Source organism: Ranitomeya imitator, chromosome 8 (genome assembly GCF_032444005.1).
Source record: "Ranitomeya imitator isolate aRanImi1 chromosome 8, aRanImi1.pri, whole genome shotgun sequence".
Taxonomy (NCBI): domain Eukaryota; kingdom Metazoa; phylum Chordata; class Amphibia; order Anura; family Dendrobatidae; genus Ranitomeya; species Ranitomeya imitator.
In genome coordinates this window covers 168479708-168499913 of record NC_091289.1, presented here as the reverse complement: position 1 = coordinate 168499913, position 20206 = coordinate 168479708, and the positions used below count along the sequence as shown (strand labels likewise).

At 40.5% G+C, this 20206-nt stretch overlaps 1 protein-coding gene across 6 annotated transcripts in view; it reads right to left on the bottom strand.

Annotated features, from left to right (window-relative positions):
- Window positions 1–20206, bottom strand: part of ASTN1 (astrotactin 1) — a 606833-nt gene that overhangs the window by 199513 nt on the left and 387114 nt on the right. For all 6 annotated transcript variants that reach the window (XM_069737796.1, XM_069737798.1, XM_069737799.1 and 3 more), the window contains one exon: window positions 16888–17061. In XM_069737796.1, the coding sequence (XP_069593897.1) occupies window positions 16888–17061 (174 nt within the window). The remainder of the gene's footprint in view (window positions 1–16887; window positions 17062–20206) is intronic.

The window sequence follows — 20206 nt, the reverse complement described above, 5'->3', positions numbered from 1 at the left end:
AGTGCTGGAGGATGGAAAGGGAGGCTGCAGTATTGGAGGAAGAAAAGGGAGGCTGCAGTGCTGGAGGATGGAAAGGGAGGCTGCAGTATTGGAGGAAGGAAAGGGAGGCTGCAGTGCTGGAGGTAGGAGAGGGAGGCTGGAGCACTGGAGGATGGAAAGGGAGGCTGCAGTGCTGGAAGAAGGAATGGAAGGTTGCAGTGCTGGAGAAAGGAGAGGGAGGCTGCAGCACTAGAGAGCAGCTACTTTGCTGCTTCTGTACATTCCCCCAACACTTCCGTGTAGGGTTGCCAACCTTCCAAAAATTCAAGGACAGTCTGTAAAAATATGAAACCTTTTTCCTCTGCTGTAATTTTTTTAATGTGTCGATTATTTTTTCTCCAACTGAAGAAATTTGTACAGATTATTCTGCCCGTAATTATCATTTTACAGTGTACAGTGAATGCAGATAATGTCTTCATATCAGAATTATGGGGTGCAGACACATATCACTTATAATCAGAATGATTTATCATGGTTTTCCAATGTATCCGTAAAAAATATTGTGTGTCCATGATTTTTGGAAAAGTTGTCCATAAAAAATGAAACGTTAAGTTGCCAACCCTGCCTCCTTGTCCCCTATATGTCTGGAGAGTAAAAAGATGTAGTATTGTAGCAATGTAACTACATGTAACATGCCTTATATATATTTATTCACAATGTTAGAGTTAGAACCATTAAAATCTAGTTAGTTTTATAGAAAGACGATATAAGGTGTCAGCATCATCTGCACCATACCCTGGTTTATGATCCATTTTCTTGGACACCAATTTGGACAATGTGCAAAATGATTTTTACCATTAGCAGTACCTGAAGCTGGATATAGTCTATAAATTAGGTATTATATATGCTACAGGAAAAGACTGATAATATAATAATAATGTGTTAATGATACAATCATGAAAAGAATAGTTCCTGCAATTATTACACTCCTAATTTAAGTCTAGGTGCCAAAACTTGTGCGCTGAACATTTCATCGCTATTAAAACTAATCAGAAAAAAAAAGTCTCCTGTTATCACCTAATTGCTTTTCCTGTAACTACTCATTATTTTATTACATTTAACATTTTCTACATTTATAAAAAGCCTTATCTTTTCAGATCAATTTGCTTGAATCTGACATACCCTCCTACAACTTTTCCATTCTTTTTTTTGTCTCCCTCTTTGTTTTTTTTATTTATTATAGAAACTTACTTCTTTTGTCCTAAGATAACAAAACTGATTATTTTTTTAAACTATTTTCTACTAATGAGCATGTTTTACCGCATACAAAAGCAATAACGAAAATAAAAAAACTCTTCAAAGTACAAATTCAGCAAAAATAGTCCAGCGCCGAGTTAGCCAGAAAAAGTATTAGAGGAATATGTATTCTACATCTATATTAATAACCTCAGCTGTATTGCTTTGACGTATATTAATGATGCTTACTCCCCATGTGCAGTGTATTTAAAGGGTATTAATGGCGCTGCATGCATGTGAACACTGCGGCCAATCACTAAACCTATTGGCGATGCTGACGTACACCACTTTAACTGCTGATCTCAGTGATTGGCTGCAGCAGTCAAGTGCACTGGAGTCATGACACAACCGCTATAGCCTGTCACATGCCAACATGCCCATAACCGCTGCAGTCAATCTCTACACTTAGTGATGAAGCTCATTCAGACTAGCTGAGCCTAGTCATTTGCTCTATGGTCGTAGCTTCGTTGCTGCCACCTGTCAATAAAGACCCGAAACACCAACAGAAAGGCGTAGCTGAAAAAGGGGAAAATAAGTAATGATGAGTTAATTATTTATATGACACAAGCAAGCCGACATTTCAAAATTCTAAAACTAGTCATACCTCCTAACTCCACCAAGCCGGCCTATAATGACATTCCAAGCATCTAATGTATGGGGACCGCCCAACTCTCTATCGATGGAAGATGTCTGGGAAGATGAGGCTCGGGCAGATGGATTTCATCTGTTTGATCCTAGTTTTATGTAGGACATAAGCTGTCGCTAGACGCCACTCCACTCTCAGAACTAGTGCACACTTGTCAGCTGATCATTATCTATATGGGATTTGGCCACCCCTAAGGTTCCCATACATATTAGACCAATGACGGCTTGATCCGCCGATATCGACAGGTTTGGTTGACTGTCTAATGTTGTGTTGCCCAACTCCAGCCCTCATGAGCCACCAACAGGTCATGTTTTCAGGATTACCTTCGTATTGCCCAGGTGATAGAATTATTGCCTCTGGAGGTGATGCAGTTATCACCTTGGAAATACTAAGGGAATCCTGAAAACATGGCCTGATGGTTGCTCTTGAGGACTGGAGTTGGGGGAACACTGGTCTAATGTGTATAGAGGAGTTGTCCGACTGATCAGGAGAGATGTCAATCAGACATGTCCAATTACAGATGCATTCTTCTCCCGGAGATAAGCCGACGGCCATCATATCAGTTGGCGGCTCTCTCATAGAGAACAAAGGCGAGCTTGGCCAAGCAAATGCTTCTTTGCATGGGTGGGTCATCTGAGATGGCCAAATTGTTGGCCGAAACATCGTTCGGCTGACAGCAATCTGATATGTATGTCTAGCTATAGTGTTGCATCTCTTTAGGTGTGTATACACATTACAGCATCTGATATCTATGGGGGATTCACAGCCGTAACTCAACAGATGATGTCATGGGATTTAAGGATGGGCATGTTGAATTTCAGTGTCCAATCCTTTGTTCTCAAGGAAGATAAGCTGCAGCCAGAGGCTTCCTTTTCTACACTGAAAACACATCTCAGTAGGCCAAACCAAGAGTGCAGGTTTATCGAGAGTTGGAAGGAAAGGCAGTCAGCTTGAAGAACAGTAAGTTGACAGGTAATGAAGATGGATATCTTTAAAGGGAATCCGTTACCATGTTTTTGCTACCCCATCAGAGAGCAGCGTGATGTAGAGGAAAAGACCCTGATTTCAGTGATGTATCGCTTACAGGGCTGCTTGCTGCAGTTTTGATAAAATCACTGTTTTGTCAGCAGAAGATTATCACTAGAGGATTAGTATTAAAGCAGATGTCCAAATACGATATATAAGTCATTACATATCGATGATGTTTTCTTGTTTATTTATTATCATTTTTTTCTTGGCTGCTATTCAGCTAAGATTCAGAAGTGAAGATCAGTGATCTGTGGCTATGCTTCAGCTACATTGCCTAATGGGGAGTCTCAAGTAGTCTGAGACACGCCCTCTGTCTCATCATTGGTTCAGGCTGCTACTCTCTCCTCCCCCTATTACTCTCTCTCCTCTGATTGGCAGAAAGTTGCCAATCAGGGGTGTGAAAGAGGTTAAACAGAGTTCGGCATTCAGCATTCAGCATTCAGTCAACTAGTAGAACTTTATGAAAAAAAAACAGGGATTTTATCAAAACTACAGCTTGCATCCCCATAAATGACACAATCATGATATCTGCCTCTACATCATACTGCTTTCAGATGGGGTAGCAACATCCTGGTGACAGATTCCCTTTAATTAATGTCCCTTAGCTGCATATGTCACAGGAGCCTTAGGCAATGATTAGTTTATAACTGCAGTTCATCGTTAAAAAATGTAGAACCCAAATCCTTTTTTTTTTCTTCATTTGCTGCAAAACGATTTGAAATTTGAGGACTAGATCCAAAATTGCTCATGTCCCAATGCTGAGAACAGCAATGCTTTACTCATCAATTACAGCACTTAAATATAAGTGTTTGGTGACGGAAGGTTAATAACCCTTTTATAATAAGATATAGCTGTGTGGCGTAGGGATGGTATTACCCTTACACAATTGATTCATTTACATTTAAAAAGCTAATGATGCTGCTTATTGCCAATTGATATATGAGGCGTGGAAAAGGGAGAGCAAAACTATGTACTGAAAAACGTAATATGAAACTAACAATTCTGTCTGTAGGTGACATTCACTATTCTCGTATTAAGATAACCTTGTACAGGAAAGTGTCGAGAGACCCCCAACTTGACCCAATGATTTTTATTTTTCTATATCAACCTTATTTAATGAGGTTTTCCAAACTTATGATATTGATGACTGGGGTAAGATTGATGGAGGTCCGATACTCAACACGACCATTAATCAGCTGTTTTCAGCTGCAGTTTATGGAGGTTGTCATTGTCGGACCCTCATTGGTCACTAGGGCTCCGGCAGACTACCGTATTTTCGGTCTGAGTGTGATCTGGCAAAACATTGGATTGCACGTGGACCAATGTTATTCTATGGGGCCGTGCACATGTCCAAGGAAGAAATTGCAGCATACCCAAGTTGGATCTGATCATTGGATCACACTCGGCCATGAAAGTCGATGAGTTTGTGAACTGGACTGAATGACTGACAGAATGGAGAAGGTGGAAAATTTTTTTTTACATCTTCTCCACATCCGAGAGAATCAGATCACACTCTGGTCAAACTCTGATCAGAATAATTGTCTCGAATCTCTCAGACGAGACAATATTCGCTGGTGTGACGCTAGTCTAAGGAATGGTTGTCAATGCCATAATCCTGGACACATACATTAAAACTTAAAAAAGCCCCCATTTACATTTTTATCCTTTTAATAATTGATGTTATCATATTTTATAGCACCGCGTACTTACAATTGCTCATTGTGCCTTTCTGCCCAGTTAATTCTTCTCTTTTCCTAGCTGAATCCTTCTAATCTCTATGTAGAAACAAGAGGTCAATTTTCCCTGCGTGACTCATCACTGTAAAAGTTGCTGGAGAAGCAGAGCAGCTGCTCAGGAGTTGAAGAGGGGGATGACTCACGCAAGGAAAAGAGACTTCCAGCTTCTACATAGAGAAAAGAAACGAGAACAATTTACTGGGAAAAAAGGCAAAATGAGCAATTGTAAGTACACAGAGCTATATAATATGTTGACTGCAATATATTAAGAGAATATAAACTTTGATGGGATTGCTTCTTTAAAAGAAAAAAAACTCAGTATACCCTGTAAATTATCATCTAAAATGTATGATGTCAGGGACTATGTTCCTTAGCAGTATTCCAAAAGTAACCACAAATCTGCTTAGGAACTTCTGCTATGAGACAGTGCTAAGGGCAGCAACAAAACGCGCCTTTTCTCGGACGACTCATCAGTCTCTGATTTCAAAGGGAATTGTCTAATGCTTAATCTTCTGTTCGATGGGAGTGATCACTTGTTGATGGTTCCATCTCAGATTACAGCTGATCTATTAGAGTACTTGGGATAATATTATTGTTGGCAGACTATTCCAACAAAAAGATTGTCCAAAGCAAAAATACCCTTTTAATCTCTAGACCCGCCCATGATGTAATAGCACATTGCCAAAACTATGCAGTTTCCGCAAGCCAAAGAAGAATATCACTGCAAAGATGCCAAGGGGATGAGAAATTTTGTGCTGTCATTTGTGGGTTTTCATCGTTTTATTAATGATAATAATATTCTTTATTTTTATATAGCGCTAACATATTCAGCAGTGCTTTACAGTTTGCACACATTATCAGAAGCAACTCCGATATTGGCTGTTTAACCTTATAGTTGCTGGCCATTGATTTAAAGTAGCAGACCTAATGCACCAAATGCAGTGGATAATACAGCGTTGCAATAAGAGGAGTAGATATTCAAGGCATCTAACGGCACTTTTGAAAAAATAGTCTTTAGTGTTTAGAAAATGTTTAAAAAAACACCCTTTGTCAATGGAAAATGTCCTTTTCTTAAAAAAGAAAAAGAAGTCTATAGTTGGTATCACCTAATCTATAAGGATAAAACAATTACTAAATCAATTGCACTATTTATCCAACATGATCACAGCGTAAAAATATATTGCCAAATATATTAAAGGTTTTTGTTAATTTGTCCTCCAAAAAGTCACAAAAAAAGGCGATTAATGAGTCATCTGAACCATAAAATGGAAACCATTACAAGAAAAAAATTCTCATATTCCATCTTCTCAAACAAATTGGTAAAATGATACCATTAATGAGATGTATCCCAAAATTGTGCAATTTAAAAATACACCTCATCTCGCAAAAATAAGCTCTTATGTTGATGTGTAACGTGGCACCGGGCGGTAGCCGTGGGTGAGATGCTCATCTCATGCACCCCGACACGTTACATGAAGGTGGGGGTCCTGGCTGTGAGTGTGAACTTGTGCTCTGAGGGTGCTACGCCCATGCGGGCTGCATGTAACCAATGTTGTTGGTTGGCCAGGACCAGATGTTTTACAATTCAAGGAGGGAGACCGCCAGTTTCAAATAACCTTTTTACTGAACATTAACTTGGGGAGGGTTATATGCAGTAGTACATATCATCTCACATGTTTTCACGATAACGCATAACGTTTTCCTCTCAGAAAATCACTCCCTTTTTCTTCTTGCTCTTTACTTGTTCTCTTTCTTCACTTTCCTCACTACTTCACCACAATCCAGCTCAACGCTACAGTTCAGCAAGCAAGAGTCCTTTATTCAACCCAAAGTTCTGCTTCTTTTTCTTATCTTCTCTTTTTCTTATGCTCTGGAACTCCAGCCTGGGGCACTCGATTCATCTCAAGTACTCAGCCCTGTCTAAGCCCGTTACCTTCAGGAGTTATAAACTCTAGGCCTTACTGCTAGGTGTCCTCTCCTAGGACCCTTCTTTGGAGAATCATTCTGTCTGCCAGTCACTTTCCTCTGTACTACCCTGGATCATGCCATCTCTTTCTCCCGGTTTCCTCTCACTTTAGGGACACCCAAGAATGCATCCCTGCTCACATTGGACCTTAAGTACTTTCTCTATACACTCTGGACCCTACCTGACTCACTACTAGGAAACTGTCACTGTCCCTTCAGTCTAGTACCTCCCACTGTGGCGCTAGTCCCAACCATTAACTTTTGCTGTCCCTACCACCTACCTGTTTCTGGGCAGAATACAGCCTAGTCACCAACAATATGGATTATTCACTACACATATAAACATCATGAACATTACAACAATATACTTGTTTCTTCATGGGGAAATGCGATCAATATGTCTATCTCCTTATAAATAGGAAGTTTAAAAAAAAATAGGGATTTAAAAAGCAGAGATGAAAAATAGGAAAAAAATCAAGATAGTTAACAGCAAATCTCCAGGTATTTATTCTACAATAATTGCTGATACTTTTGCAGATTTGGATCTTGGTAAGTAAAAAGGATAAAATAATACAGAACAAGTTCGGAGCACTTCTTCTAAATTCAATAAGAAAAACCTTTCGAAAGAATGAGACCACATGGAGCACAGCCACCCCCTGTTGAGCCAAGACAGAAGAAAGCAAAGTCTCAGGGCTTGACTTGCAGAATTCGTAGCAAATTAACTTTTAGGATTCAGCTCCAGTATTCACATCTGCGCTGAATGGTATGTTGCTATTCAGAAAAACATCAAACTAGCTCTCGCTACAGTAGGATTCTCGGATTTTTCATGCGCTGGTTCATAATGCACAAATAAAATATTAAAGTGCATTTGACTAGGCTTAGAGCTTGTGTGCTGACCTCCTGCTTGCATGTGGATACTTAGTATGAGGAATAGATAGAAATACGCCACTTTCATACCTAATGGAATTTTTTTTATCATTTTGGAGAACACAGACTTTTCCATTTTTCTCGCTTTTGTTTTTTCCTCTCCCTCTTCCAAGAGCCATAACCTTTTTTTATTTTTCCAGGTATGTAGCCGTATGAGGGCTTGTTATTTGCGGGATGAGATGTACTTTTGAATGCCACCATTCATTCTGCCACAATGGTTTTCAGCTCAAGTCTAAGAATGCACAGAGCGTTCAAAACGCGTTTGATTTCTCTATATATCTTTTTTGTTTCCCATATATCCAGTCACATCTATACCTGGTGTGCCACAGTATTGCCTTCATCATTTAAATAAAGTCTATACTTTTTAAAAAAATTCCATACCAGAAGTTGGATCCTTTCTTCTTTGATACAATACTTGTGCTGCCCTGCTCCAGTCCAAGACTCCTTTACAGCCAAACCAGGGCACTCTTCACTTCTGTGGCTGGCATCTTCAACTTGGCATCCTGTGGGCCTCTTTTTTTTACTAAGCCTCAGGTGACATCACGACATGGGCTATGAAGCCACCAGAGGTGACCACGATGCGCGGTTGAGGATGCCGGCCACAGAAGCTGCCATGGAGGACCAGACTGAACCCTAAACTAGAGCAGCACAAATCCTTTTTCTCAACTGTAGCAGTCAATGTTTCTATGGTACCCCGTTGTTGACGCTCATAGCAAGTGAGCATTTCTGCTACACAAAGGTGATCTGATCATCGCCTGTGTGTAGCAGAGACGATCAGAGTACTGCAGCTTCCAATCTCCCATGAAGACTATTAAAGCATGCAAAAATTAAATAAAGTTTTTAAAAATATAAAAAAAAATATTAAAGTTCAAATAACCCCCCACTTTTGCCCCACTCAAAATAAAACAATAAAAAAAATCAAATAAACACATATTTGGTATCGCCGCATTCAGAATCGCCCGATCTATCAATATAAAGAAAGAATTAACCTGATTGCTAAACAGCATAACGAGAAAAAAAATTAAAAATGCCAGAATTACATTTTTTGGTCACTACTACATTGCATTAAAATGCAATTACGGGAGATGAAAAGATTGTATGTGCACCAAAATGGTATCAATAAAAACATCAGCTTGGCCTGGAAAAACTAAGCCCTCACTCAACCAGAGATCATGAAAAATGGAGACACTACGGGTATCGGAAAAATGGCGCCATTTTTTTCCAACAAATTTTGGATTTTTTTCACCACTTAAATTAAAAAGAACCTAGACATGTTTAGTGTCTATGAACTCATAACGACCTGGAAAATCATAATATCAGGTCAGTTTTAGCATGTCGTGAACATGGTAAAAAAAAATTGAAAAATAACTGTGTAATTGAACTTTTTTTTGCAATTTCACCGCACTTGGATTTTTTTTTTCACGTTTTTCAGTACAGATATGTTAAAACCATTGGTGTTGTTCAAAAGTACAACTTGTCCTGCAAAAACAAGGCCTCACATGGCCATATTGACAGAAAAATAAAAGTTATGACTCTGGGAAGAAGGGGAGCAAAAAAAACCAAAAACACAAAAACACGGAAATTGGCCTGGGGGTTAAAGGGTTAATACCTGCTGTAAACCCCCCCCCCAAAAAACAAAAAACAAAAAAAAAACGGATTGTTAGAAAAAAATGTGTCCCATTTTCTGGATGAACCCCCAAACTTTTTTTAGACGCTTGTGTGAACCTGAACAGAGTGAGGTTCTTTTCATCCTTGCACCCCATTTGGAATTTGTTTCCCCCCTTTTCAGTACATTTTACGGCAAAGTAACCGTGGTCGTTCCAAGCTACAACTCATCCTGAAATAAGGAAGCCATCATATGGCTATGTTAATGCAAAAATAAAAAAGTTATGGCCCTTGGAAGAAAGAGAGGCAAAAACTAAAAGTGCAAAACACAAAAAATTTGGGTTAAAAAAAGAAAGACAACAAATTAGGTTCTTTCTTCAAAGAACAAAATCTTGTGTCTGAAAAATTCCTCCAACGTCAGCGAACTTGTTCTACAATAGAAAACAACGCTCACCTTCTATGATCATTTCATGTAGATTATCGATATAGAAGTACATAGCTGAGCAAAGAACAGAGTGCAAGTACAGGGAGCGAATCTGGAAACATTCAGTGTTTGCTTCTATAAATGCCCGTATTTCTGGGAGCTGAGATATTGCAGTGGGAGACAGAGGACTGGATCACCACTAAAGTAATTAAATAGCATGGAATGTAAAAAGTTACTGCAAGTAATATAATGGAAAATATTGTGCCGAAAAACTTTAATATAATTTCAAACTAAGAGCAGAGTGTCTTCGGCGTCCTCGAAAAATATGCAGGGATTGTCTAACAAACAGGTGACTGCAGACTTTTCTGGACAACCCAATCTCGGCCATTAAAGGCTATGGTGATCTGTTAGAAACAAACGGAAGACAGACTTTATACTTCAGAATTCATCAGATTTTCACTAGCCCATTCTTAAGAGTGAATGGATAAAAAGTTCAAATAGTTTACCAGCTTTAGTATTTAAAGGGGCTCAATCAGCAGGTTTTTGCTATGTAATCTGAAGACAGCCGAAGATATGGGCTGAAATGCAGATTTCAGTGCTGTGTCACTTATTTGGCTGCTTACTTACAATGAAGACTTTATCACCAGGAGAGTATTACTGCCATGACTACAGCTCACGTGACTGTTAGACCGACCACGCCCCCTCTTCTAATAAGCAGCTCACTGTCAACATACAATGTACACAGAAAGCTGTGATCTGGGCAGGGTTAGCTGTCTGAGCTCTGCTACATGCTACTTCTAAGAATTGTGATTGTGTCACAACTGCCGCACCCAGGAAACTAAGTGATACATCACAGGAAGTAGGATCTCTTTTCCTACATCATGCTGCTTTCAGATGACATAGCAAAAAAACCTGGTGATAGATTAAAAATTTAATTTATAAAATGTATATTTAAAAAAGGATGAGAAAAAAAACTGTCCTTCTTCCACAAACAATAGGAATAAAACTACTTCTAGACGTATATATTATATATATAAACTAGATAAAAAATTAAATAAATGAAATATATATATATTTATTTATTTTTTTAATCTAGTTAAGTAGTTTTCAAAATACTCAAGTTTTCCTTTTCTTATTTAAAAAACCCCCCACCAGAACAGCTTTGTTCCCCCATTATATGGCAGTCGTATCCATCCTATAGCTGTGGGTTGTGTCTTTTCTGCGTCCTGAAAACACCGTGTTCTCTATAATTCCAACGTGCATTTTTTTTATTGTACCCGGCAAACCAATTAAAGGGCCCCAAGCTGGGATAATTCGAGCCTCTCTTCAACAGCCCCAGTCAACATATTCATTCTGTAGACAGAGATTAACATTTATAAGAAGCTTTCTATAAATAAATACATTAAAAAAAGATATCCCTCTTGTACCTTAATTATTCATTAAAAGGGTAAAACAGCTTGTGCCGTTGGTATCACTAATACTGACGGGTGGGAGAACACATCACTTCAGACCGAGTCTTAATGGCGTGTGCAATTCACACTGTGACTTTCTTTATTCTCCTGAGTAAATCTTATAGGATTTGTAACAAGATATCAAGTTATCACCGACCCACAACTTGCTATTCACAGGGGGACTGGTTTGGATCCCGGCAGTGAGACCCCCGCCCCCGGCAATCATTGTGTTATCTCCTACCCTATTATTTAGGGATAACTTTCTGCTTTGAGAATAACCCATTGAAGTCACTAAACTCAAGAAGAAATCAGTATGTAATCTGTATTAAGGCTACTTACATCGAATCTGATAGCAGAGCATGACTGTTCAAACCAAGCACGTGTCTATGATTGACAGCTCTAGCTTTATAGGGCAGAGATGTATGGAAATCAAGTAGGTGGGAAGTTGCATTGAAATGTTTGGCCGCACCAACGGTGCATTGAGCCCCTTGCACTTGGTTTGATCAGCCATTCTGTGCTGACGGACTCCCTTTAACAATATTCCGGTTGGATGTTGGATTTCAATCATTTTTCTGGCATTGGCTAATTCTCCTCTCCCTATGAAAATAAATATATACATACAAACCTCTAGAACTTAGCACAATATTAAGGTCTGTACATGTTAATAATTTAAAGGAGTTGTCCAGTTCCAGGATATTGAAGACCTCGCCATGGGATCGGTCATCAGTGGGGGTACGAATCCCAGCACCCCTACGATCAGCAGCGAAGCACGCACACTAAACAGCTCCATTCAATGAGTAGCAGTCGCTGCCAAGAATATATACATACAAACCTCTAGAACGTAGCACAGCATTAAGGTTTGTACATGTTAATAATTTAAAGTAGTTATCCGGTCCCAGGATATTGAAGACCTCGCCATGGGATCGGTGATCAGTTGGGGTACGAATCCCAGCACCCCTACGATCAGCAGCGAAGCACGCACACTAAACAGCTCCATTCAATGAGTAGCAGTCGCTGCCAAGAATATATACATACAAACCTCTAGAACGTAGCACAGCATTAAGGTTTGTACATGTTAATAATTTAAAGTAGTTATCCGGTCCCAGGATATTGAAGACCTCGCCATGGGATCGGTGATCAGTTGGGGTACGAATCCCAGCACCCCTACGATCAGCAGCGAAGCACGCACACTAAACAGCTCCATTCAATGAGTAGCAGTCGCTGCCAAGGATATATACATACAAACCTCTAGAACTTAGCACAACATTAAGGTCTGTACATGTTAATAATTTAAAGGAGTTATCCGGTCCCAGGATATGGAAGACCTCGCCATAGAATAGGTCATCAGTTTCAGATCCGTGGGGTTCAAATCCCAGCACTCCCACGGTCAGCAGCGAAGCACACACACTAAACAGCTCCATTCAATGAGTAGCAGTCGCTGCCAAGAACCGCAGATCACCTCTTATTCTATTGACTAGAAGCAGTTCCTCAGCACCCAGCAGCTGCTGCTACACATTGAATACAACTTTATATTTCAGCTTTTTTTCAATATGATTACATCTGCCCTCTTCAGACCTTGTAGCTGCTGATCAGTGGTGTAACCCTGATCCGATATGGATGACCTATCCTAACGGTAGGGTCGCACGATTGTATTTTCAATCATCCGAGAAGATCCGGTTGATTACGCAAATTCGCACTATGATCAGAGTTTGATCAGAGTGTAATCATAGTGTGATCCAAGGAGGAGAAAATGGAAAATAAAAAATGTCTCCATCTTCTCCTTTACATCAGTCCATGAAAATCAGACCAAGCTTGGAGCTTATCCGATTTTTTATTTTCCATGGACTCAATGACTTGCATGGCCGAGTTAGTTCCGGATGCAAATCGTGCACGCTGCGATTATTTCCTTGGACAGACTCCGTCGGCGCACGCTCCCATTTAATATTGGCCCACGTGTGATCCGATGTTTTGTCAGATCGTGATATCAGTTATTTTGTAGCATCAAAACAGGGTGAATTCATTTTTTACCTTCAAATCACATTTTTCCCGCCATGATTATTCTAAAATTGTAGAAAAACGTTGCAGATTTGATGCAATGTAACGTAACCCTAACATAACAATATAACCTTTTGTATTCCACAAGTGCATTTAGACCTCAATTATCGATTTGCAAACTTCAAGAAAAATCTTACAGCCGCGTACATTCTATATTTTTCTCAGTATTTTTACTGACGGAAAGATTTCTCCTTGAAAGTCAAGGTCTTTATTCTTCCCAGTAACATATCCATTAGAATCTCTGCCATCCAGACTCTTACTTATAGGTCTCATAGATATTCCATTATTCTATGGCTCATAAGGTAATTGACAATTTTTCTATTATAGTCTCTCACTCCAGAGGACATATTGCTGGGTTAATTGACTCCCTACGAAATCTGCTCTATTATATACATATACAGTATATGGCAGAGATAGGGGTATTGCGCTGTGTTTCCCAGCAGGGCTGATGCGAATGAATGCAGAACAATACGAATAACATACGAGTTAATGAATGCATGGCAAACATAGCCCACCATAAGTCAGAGCTGTCTACGAGAGAAAGTGTCTTTACAGCCAGTGGTCCCACAATATAGAGCGATGTGACGATAATGAGCACCAAGGCCATGGATTCTAGGACTCGGATGATGCATGTGGACGTTCATTTTATCTATATCCTATAAAGAATGGATTCTTTATCCACAGAGTCTGAATGGAGGTCCCTACAGCACTTTACTTCTGAGCTTAATGCAGTCCATGTGCTGCCATATTGGTCTTTGCATGGTGCTATGTAATGAAACTATTCCATGTTATTATGGAACCAATTTTCAGGGAAATAAATGGGTACTATACTTTCAACAAATTTTGCATAAATCAATTGTACAAGCGAATAGATGAAACTTCGGTAATACAGCTTATCAGAGATCCATGCTCCTTTCTCCACTTATAAGCCACGTCTTTCCCTCCTTCCTACCAACTGAAATTTCCATATCATTCACACTAAAAAAAAACCTGATAAAATGTGTTTTGCTCAAGACAGTGAGATTACACCACCTGTTATACTGTGTAGAGTGCAGGACAAAGGAGAAGTGATGTGCACTCAGGACAGTGAGGCATCAGGTTACACCACCTTTTATACTGTATAGAGTGCAGGGCAGATGAGAAGTGATGTGCACTCAGCACAGTGAGGTATCAGGTTACACCACCTATTATACTGTGTAGAGTGCAGGGCTAAGGAGAAATGATGAGCACTCAGGACAGTGAGGCATCAGGTTACACCACCTATTATACTGTATAGAGTGCAGGGCAAAGGAGAAATGATGAGCACTCAGCAGAGTGAGGCATCAGGTTACACCACCTATTATACTGTATAGAGTGCAGGGCAGAAGAGAATGGATGAGCACTCAGCACAGTGAGGCATCAAGTTACACCACCTATTATACTGTATAGAGGGCAGGGCAGAGGAGAAATGATGAGCATTCAGCACAGTGAGGCATCAAGTTACACCATCTATTATACTGTATAGAGTGCAGGGCAGAGGAAAAGGGATGAGCACTCAGCACAGTGAGGCATCAAGTTACACCACCTATTATACTGTATAGCATGCAGGGCAGATGAGAAGTGATAAGCACTCAGCACAGTAAAGGTATCAGGTTATATCACCTATTATACTGTATAGAGTGCAGGGCAGAGGAGAAATGATGAGCACTCAGCACAGTGAGGCATCAGGTTACACCATCTATTATACTGTATAGAATGCAGGACAGAGGAGAAATGATGAGCACTCAGCACAGTGAGGTATCAGGTTATATCACCTATTACACTGTATTGAGTGCAGGGCAGAGGAGAAATTATGATTATAGTGCAGGGCGAAGGAGAAATAATGATCACTTAGTGCAGTGAGGTATTTGGTTACTCCACCTATTACACTGTATAGAGTGCAGGGCAGAGGAGAAATTATGATTATAGTGCAGGGCGAAGGAGAAATAATGATCACTTAGAGCAGTGAGGTATTAGGTTACTCCACCTATTACACTGTATAGAGTGCAGGGCAGAAGAGAAGGGATGATAACTCATCATAGTGAGGTGACAGGTTGCTCAACCTATAACACTGTATCAGTTAAGGTACCGTCACACTGAACGATATCGCTAGCGATCCGTGACGTTGCAGCGTCCTGGCTGGCGATATCATTCAGTTTGACAGGCAGCAGCGATCAGGATCCTGCTGTGATGTCGTTGGTCGCTGCAGAAAGTCCAGCACTTTATTTTGTCACTGGATTTCCTGCAGACATCGCTGAATCGGCGTGTGTGACGCCGATTCAGCGATGTCTTCACTGGTAACCAGGGTAAACATCGGGTAACTAAGCGCAGGGCCACACTTAGTAACCCGATGTTTATCCTGGTTACCAGCGTAAAAGTTAAAAAAAACAAACACTACATACTTACCTTCCGCTGTCTGTCCCCAGCGCTGTGCTTTCCTGCACTGGCTGTGAGCACAGCGACCGGAAAGCAGAGCCCAGCGGTGACGTCACCGCTCTGCTTTCCGGCCGCTGTGCTCACAGTCAGTGCAGGAAAGCACAGCGCTGGGGACAGACAGCGGAAGGTAAGTATGTAGTGTTTTTTTTTTTACTTTTACGATGGTAACCAGGGTAACCATCGGGTTACTAAACGCGGCCCTGTGCTTAGTAACCCGATGTTTACCCTGGTTACCCGGGGACTTCGGCATCGTTGAAGACAGTTTCAACAATGCTGAAGTCGTTCCCCGGATATTTACCCTGGTTACCAGTGAACACATCGCTGGATCGGCGTCACACAGGCCGATTCAGCGATGACAGCGGTTGATCAGCGACCAAAAAAAGGTCCTGATCATTCCCAGCGACCAACGATCTCCCAGCGGGGGCCTGATCGTTGGTCGCTGTCACGCATAATGATTTCGTTAACGATATCGTTGCTACGTCACAAAAAGCAACAATATCATTAACAAAATCGTTATGTGTGAAGGTACCTTAAGAACACTGCCATGAATAAAGAATGTGATCCAAACATTATCTTAGAGCAGACTCTGCAAATTGCAGAAGTCTTGAAAAATAAGTCTCATTACTGAAAATATTAAGTCTTTACATAAAGACATTACATTAATACATTTATCCCATTGCTTTCGGTGGGATTGTACTGGTGGAGCCTTCCTATTGGAAGATGTAATTAATTCCAACGATACAAAAGATGCTCAGCAATGAAATCATGATGACTTAATCCTTCTTTATCCGTGAATGGCCTACAAGGTGTTAATAAAGTAGAAATGAATGAGTGATTTCTCACAGGGCTCAATGATCCCTGCCATTGGCTTAATAAGATGGGATCATTAATCTGCCATCGGCTTAGCTCCCCCTACAGAAGACAGAAATGAGCCATATATTTCGACTTTGCCTCTTACAGGTGTAGGTATGATATACTAACAAAGGCACACAAAATAGGTTGAAATAAACATGGTTTATTAATGCAACCTTAGGCACAAGAACAGACGGGCGGCCTCTAATAAGTCTCCCCCTAATGGCAAATATCTGGTAAGGTTACATGTATATAGGAAACACATGAGCACAGACAAATCTCTACATACGAGTTATATGGAAATACACACAGATTTTTTTGTAAAGTTTATAACAAATATGTATTGCATTCACACAGATTTTTTTTTCTTGCTCTTAGCTCAACATATGTAGTGAAATTAATTAGCAAAAGCAGGCATTTACGCAATGCGAGAAATACACCCACGCAGACTCTCTCACACGCAGGCACCTCGCGACTTGCTGTTGATTCTTTTATGCTGACTGGAGGCACCGTGTGACAGCAGGGTGGAGGCTTGGTGGTTGTGGTCCCCCGGATTGTTAGAGATCATGCTTTCCTTGTACTTGCTCATCAGAGACATCTTGGCGTTATCGCCTCCCGAAGACGCCGAGTTCAAAGCAAAGACTGGAAGAGAAGGACAAAGAGGCAATCGTCAGCATTTTAGACTTTTTTTTCAGATTTTCAAGAATGACAAATTTTTCACAAATTTAGTTTGGAAATTCCCCTTCTTTGTTTTTTTTTTCAATCAGTTTTTCTGTTACTGAAACATTTTTTTGAAGACGTTTTGGGAAGAGTTTTTTCCTAAAGCGTTCTCTTTTGGAACCTTTTGGTTGGACAGTGGCCAGTTTGGAGCAGATTCTATCAGAAACAGCTTCAAAGAAATGATATGGTTAATTTTTTGCACCAGGTGCCTTTCAAAACCTCTTCAAGAAAAAAACCTCAAAAAACCACTGTTAAGAACAGTAATGTGAATTACCGATACAAATTCATTTTTTTCCCAAGTGTCCTTGAAGTAGTTTTTGAGGAGTATTTTAAAGTGGATCTACTCCAAAAAACGCCTCCAAAAACTTTGTGTGAACAAAGCCTTAGCAGTTGTATGGACCAGGATGACATTGATATGGACCGGTTTCAACAATGACAAATTTTTCAATTGCAAACCTAATCTGGAAATTCCCTTTTTGTTAATTTTTGATGCACATCTGAGCAGAGTTTTTTCCCCTAGAACTTTCTTTGGAGCCTTTCGGTTCGGTAGTGGCCAGACTGGAGCAAATTCCATCTGAATCACCTTCAAAAGAAATGACATGCACTTTTTTTTCACCAGACATCTTTCAAAACCTCTTCAAGAAAATAAACTTCTGACAAGAACAGTAAAGTGGATTTCCAATACAAATTCATTTTCTTTTCCCCAAGCGTTTTTGAAGCAGTCTTAGAGGAGTATTTTGAAGCCGATCTGCTCAAAAAAACCTCTTCCAAAAATGAGTAAAGACTTGGGAGTTGTATGGACCAGGTTCACATTGGTCCTCGTTTAACTCAAGGACATTCGGAATGACAACATAATTGATATCTACGCTGCGGCACAAGAATGCATGCAGGAAAATTCAATTGTGTTCCAAGAGACTGTCAGCCCAGCAGGTAGTAATTGTAGCAACCTAACGAGAATGCCTAATCAGATATGCAAAAGTAACACTAATGAACGAAGGTGTGGATGGTGTCAGGAATCCAACATGTAAGCGCAAAACTAAAATTTGTTAGGGGAATCTCACATTTGGGAAAATTAGTTTATTGCAAAATGTATAAAGGCTCTAAATAAAGAATCAGTAAAAATGAAGAGCTTAGAGTATCCATAAAATAAGCAGCAAGTACAAGACCTTTACTTGTCCTCTTCTGTCAAGTCAATATGCATCATTACAGTTCCTCACGAGAGTGATCCACACAGTATGTAAAAAGACTGATCTGCAGTGCAATGTAATCCCTGGCATGGCTACTGGGCCCATCCGATGTTCAGGAACCTGGGAAAGCGGGATAACAGACTGTCCCACAAAAAAAACAGATTGTCCGCTTCAATCTCACCTCATTCGAATGCAATTGACGTTTAGAGGACATCAAAGACCAGCAGCAGCTCTCATTTCATCTGGCTTTCAGTTTTGTCCAAAGAAGGTGAGAGAAAAGTGTCTATCTTAGGCTAATTTCACACTAGCGTTTACCTGATCTGCGGAGGGCTGCGGACTTCCTCCGTGAAGCCCACCCTCGGCCGCACCTCTGCCGCTAGCTCCGCCTACTTCTGCATGCGGCCTGTATGCAGCCTGTGTACCTATCTTTAACATTAGGTACGCAGGTCGTGCCGCTATATGTGGATGCTTCCGCATGCGTCATTTTGACGATGCTGCGACCAGCGTAGGACGTAGCTTGTAGCAATTTTTTTTTCTCCGCATCGTCAAAACGACGCATGCGGAAGCATCCGCATACAGCCACACGACCTGCGTACCTAATGTTAAAGATAGGTACGCAGGCCGCATGCAGGCCGCATGCAGAAGTAGGCGGAGCTAGCGGCAAAGGTGCGGCTGAGGGCGGGGCTTCACAGAGGAAGTCCGCAGCCCTCCGCAGATCAGGTAAATGCTAGTGTGAAAGTAGTCTTATGTCACACAAGCTCCAGGATACCAGGTACAAATATCACTGGAGCAATGCCTTCACCAGAGGCGAGTATAGTTATTATAATTTTAAATGGGGGCAAATTAGTAATTGAGTAAGGGTTGTCCGAGTAGAGAGCAGTCCCTTTACACTCATGTTAAAAAGTAGTCAGCATACAGCTGCCATCATTTACAGTGATTTTGATTAACTCCATATAAATAGTGATGAGCGAATATACTTGTTACTCGAGATTTCCCGAGCACGCTCGGGTGACCTCCGAGTATATTTTAGTGCTCGGAGATTTAGTTGTTATTGCCGCAGCTGAATGAATTTGGGGGTTGCTTTGTTGCTAGGGAATCCCCACATGTACTGGCTAACAGATATAAATCCTTCAGCTGCAGCAATAAAAACTAAATCTCCGAGCACTATAAAATACTCGGAGGTCACCCGAGCGTGCTCAGGAAATCTCGAGTAACGAGTATATTCGCTCATCACTACATATAAAGTTTCCCTGTTCTTGCAAGATTTTTCTGAGTTGCATACTACAGCAAAAGCCATGGTTTGTAAACAGCTTACAACATAGCAAACGGATCTTACAGTAGAAAGTTATTAGTCGGGAAAAGAGTATAAAAAAATGTCAAGAAGATAAACCATGGAACACTGAAAACAGTCATCGCTTAAATTTGGCACAACAGTGACATTACCTAGAAACGGACATCCCTTAAAAATTTATGAAAAACATGAAGAAAATTGGTTCTGGAGAGTGGCAAGAAGCCTGCGGCTACTTTAAAGGAGATGCAGGAAACTCTGACAAGTACTGGTGGTGTAATGGATGTAACAACAATCTTCTGCATTCTTAATATGTCTGATCTGTGGGGTAGAGTGGAAACCTTTTCGTACTAAGAAAAACACCCAAGTCTGGCTATGTTTTGCTAAAACCTACATCAAGTGTGCCAAAAGTATGTGGGAAAACGTGTTATGATCTGATGAAACCACTTGTGAACTGAGACCAAGGGTGAACATTTTGGCCATAAAACCAAATGGTATGTGTGAGAAAAAGCCAACACTGCACATCACCAAAAGATCAACATACTCACAGTTAAGCATGGTGGAGGCAGCATTATGCATTGGGGATGTTTGT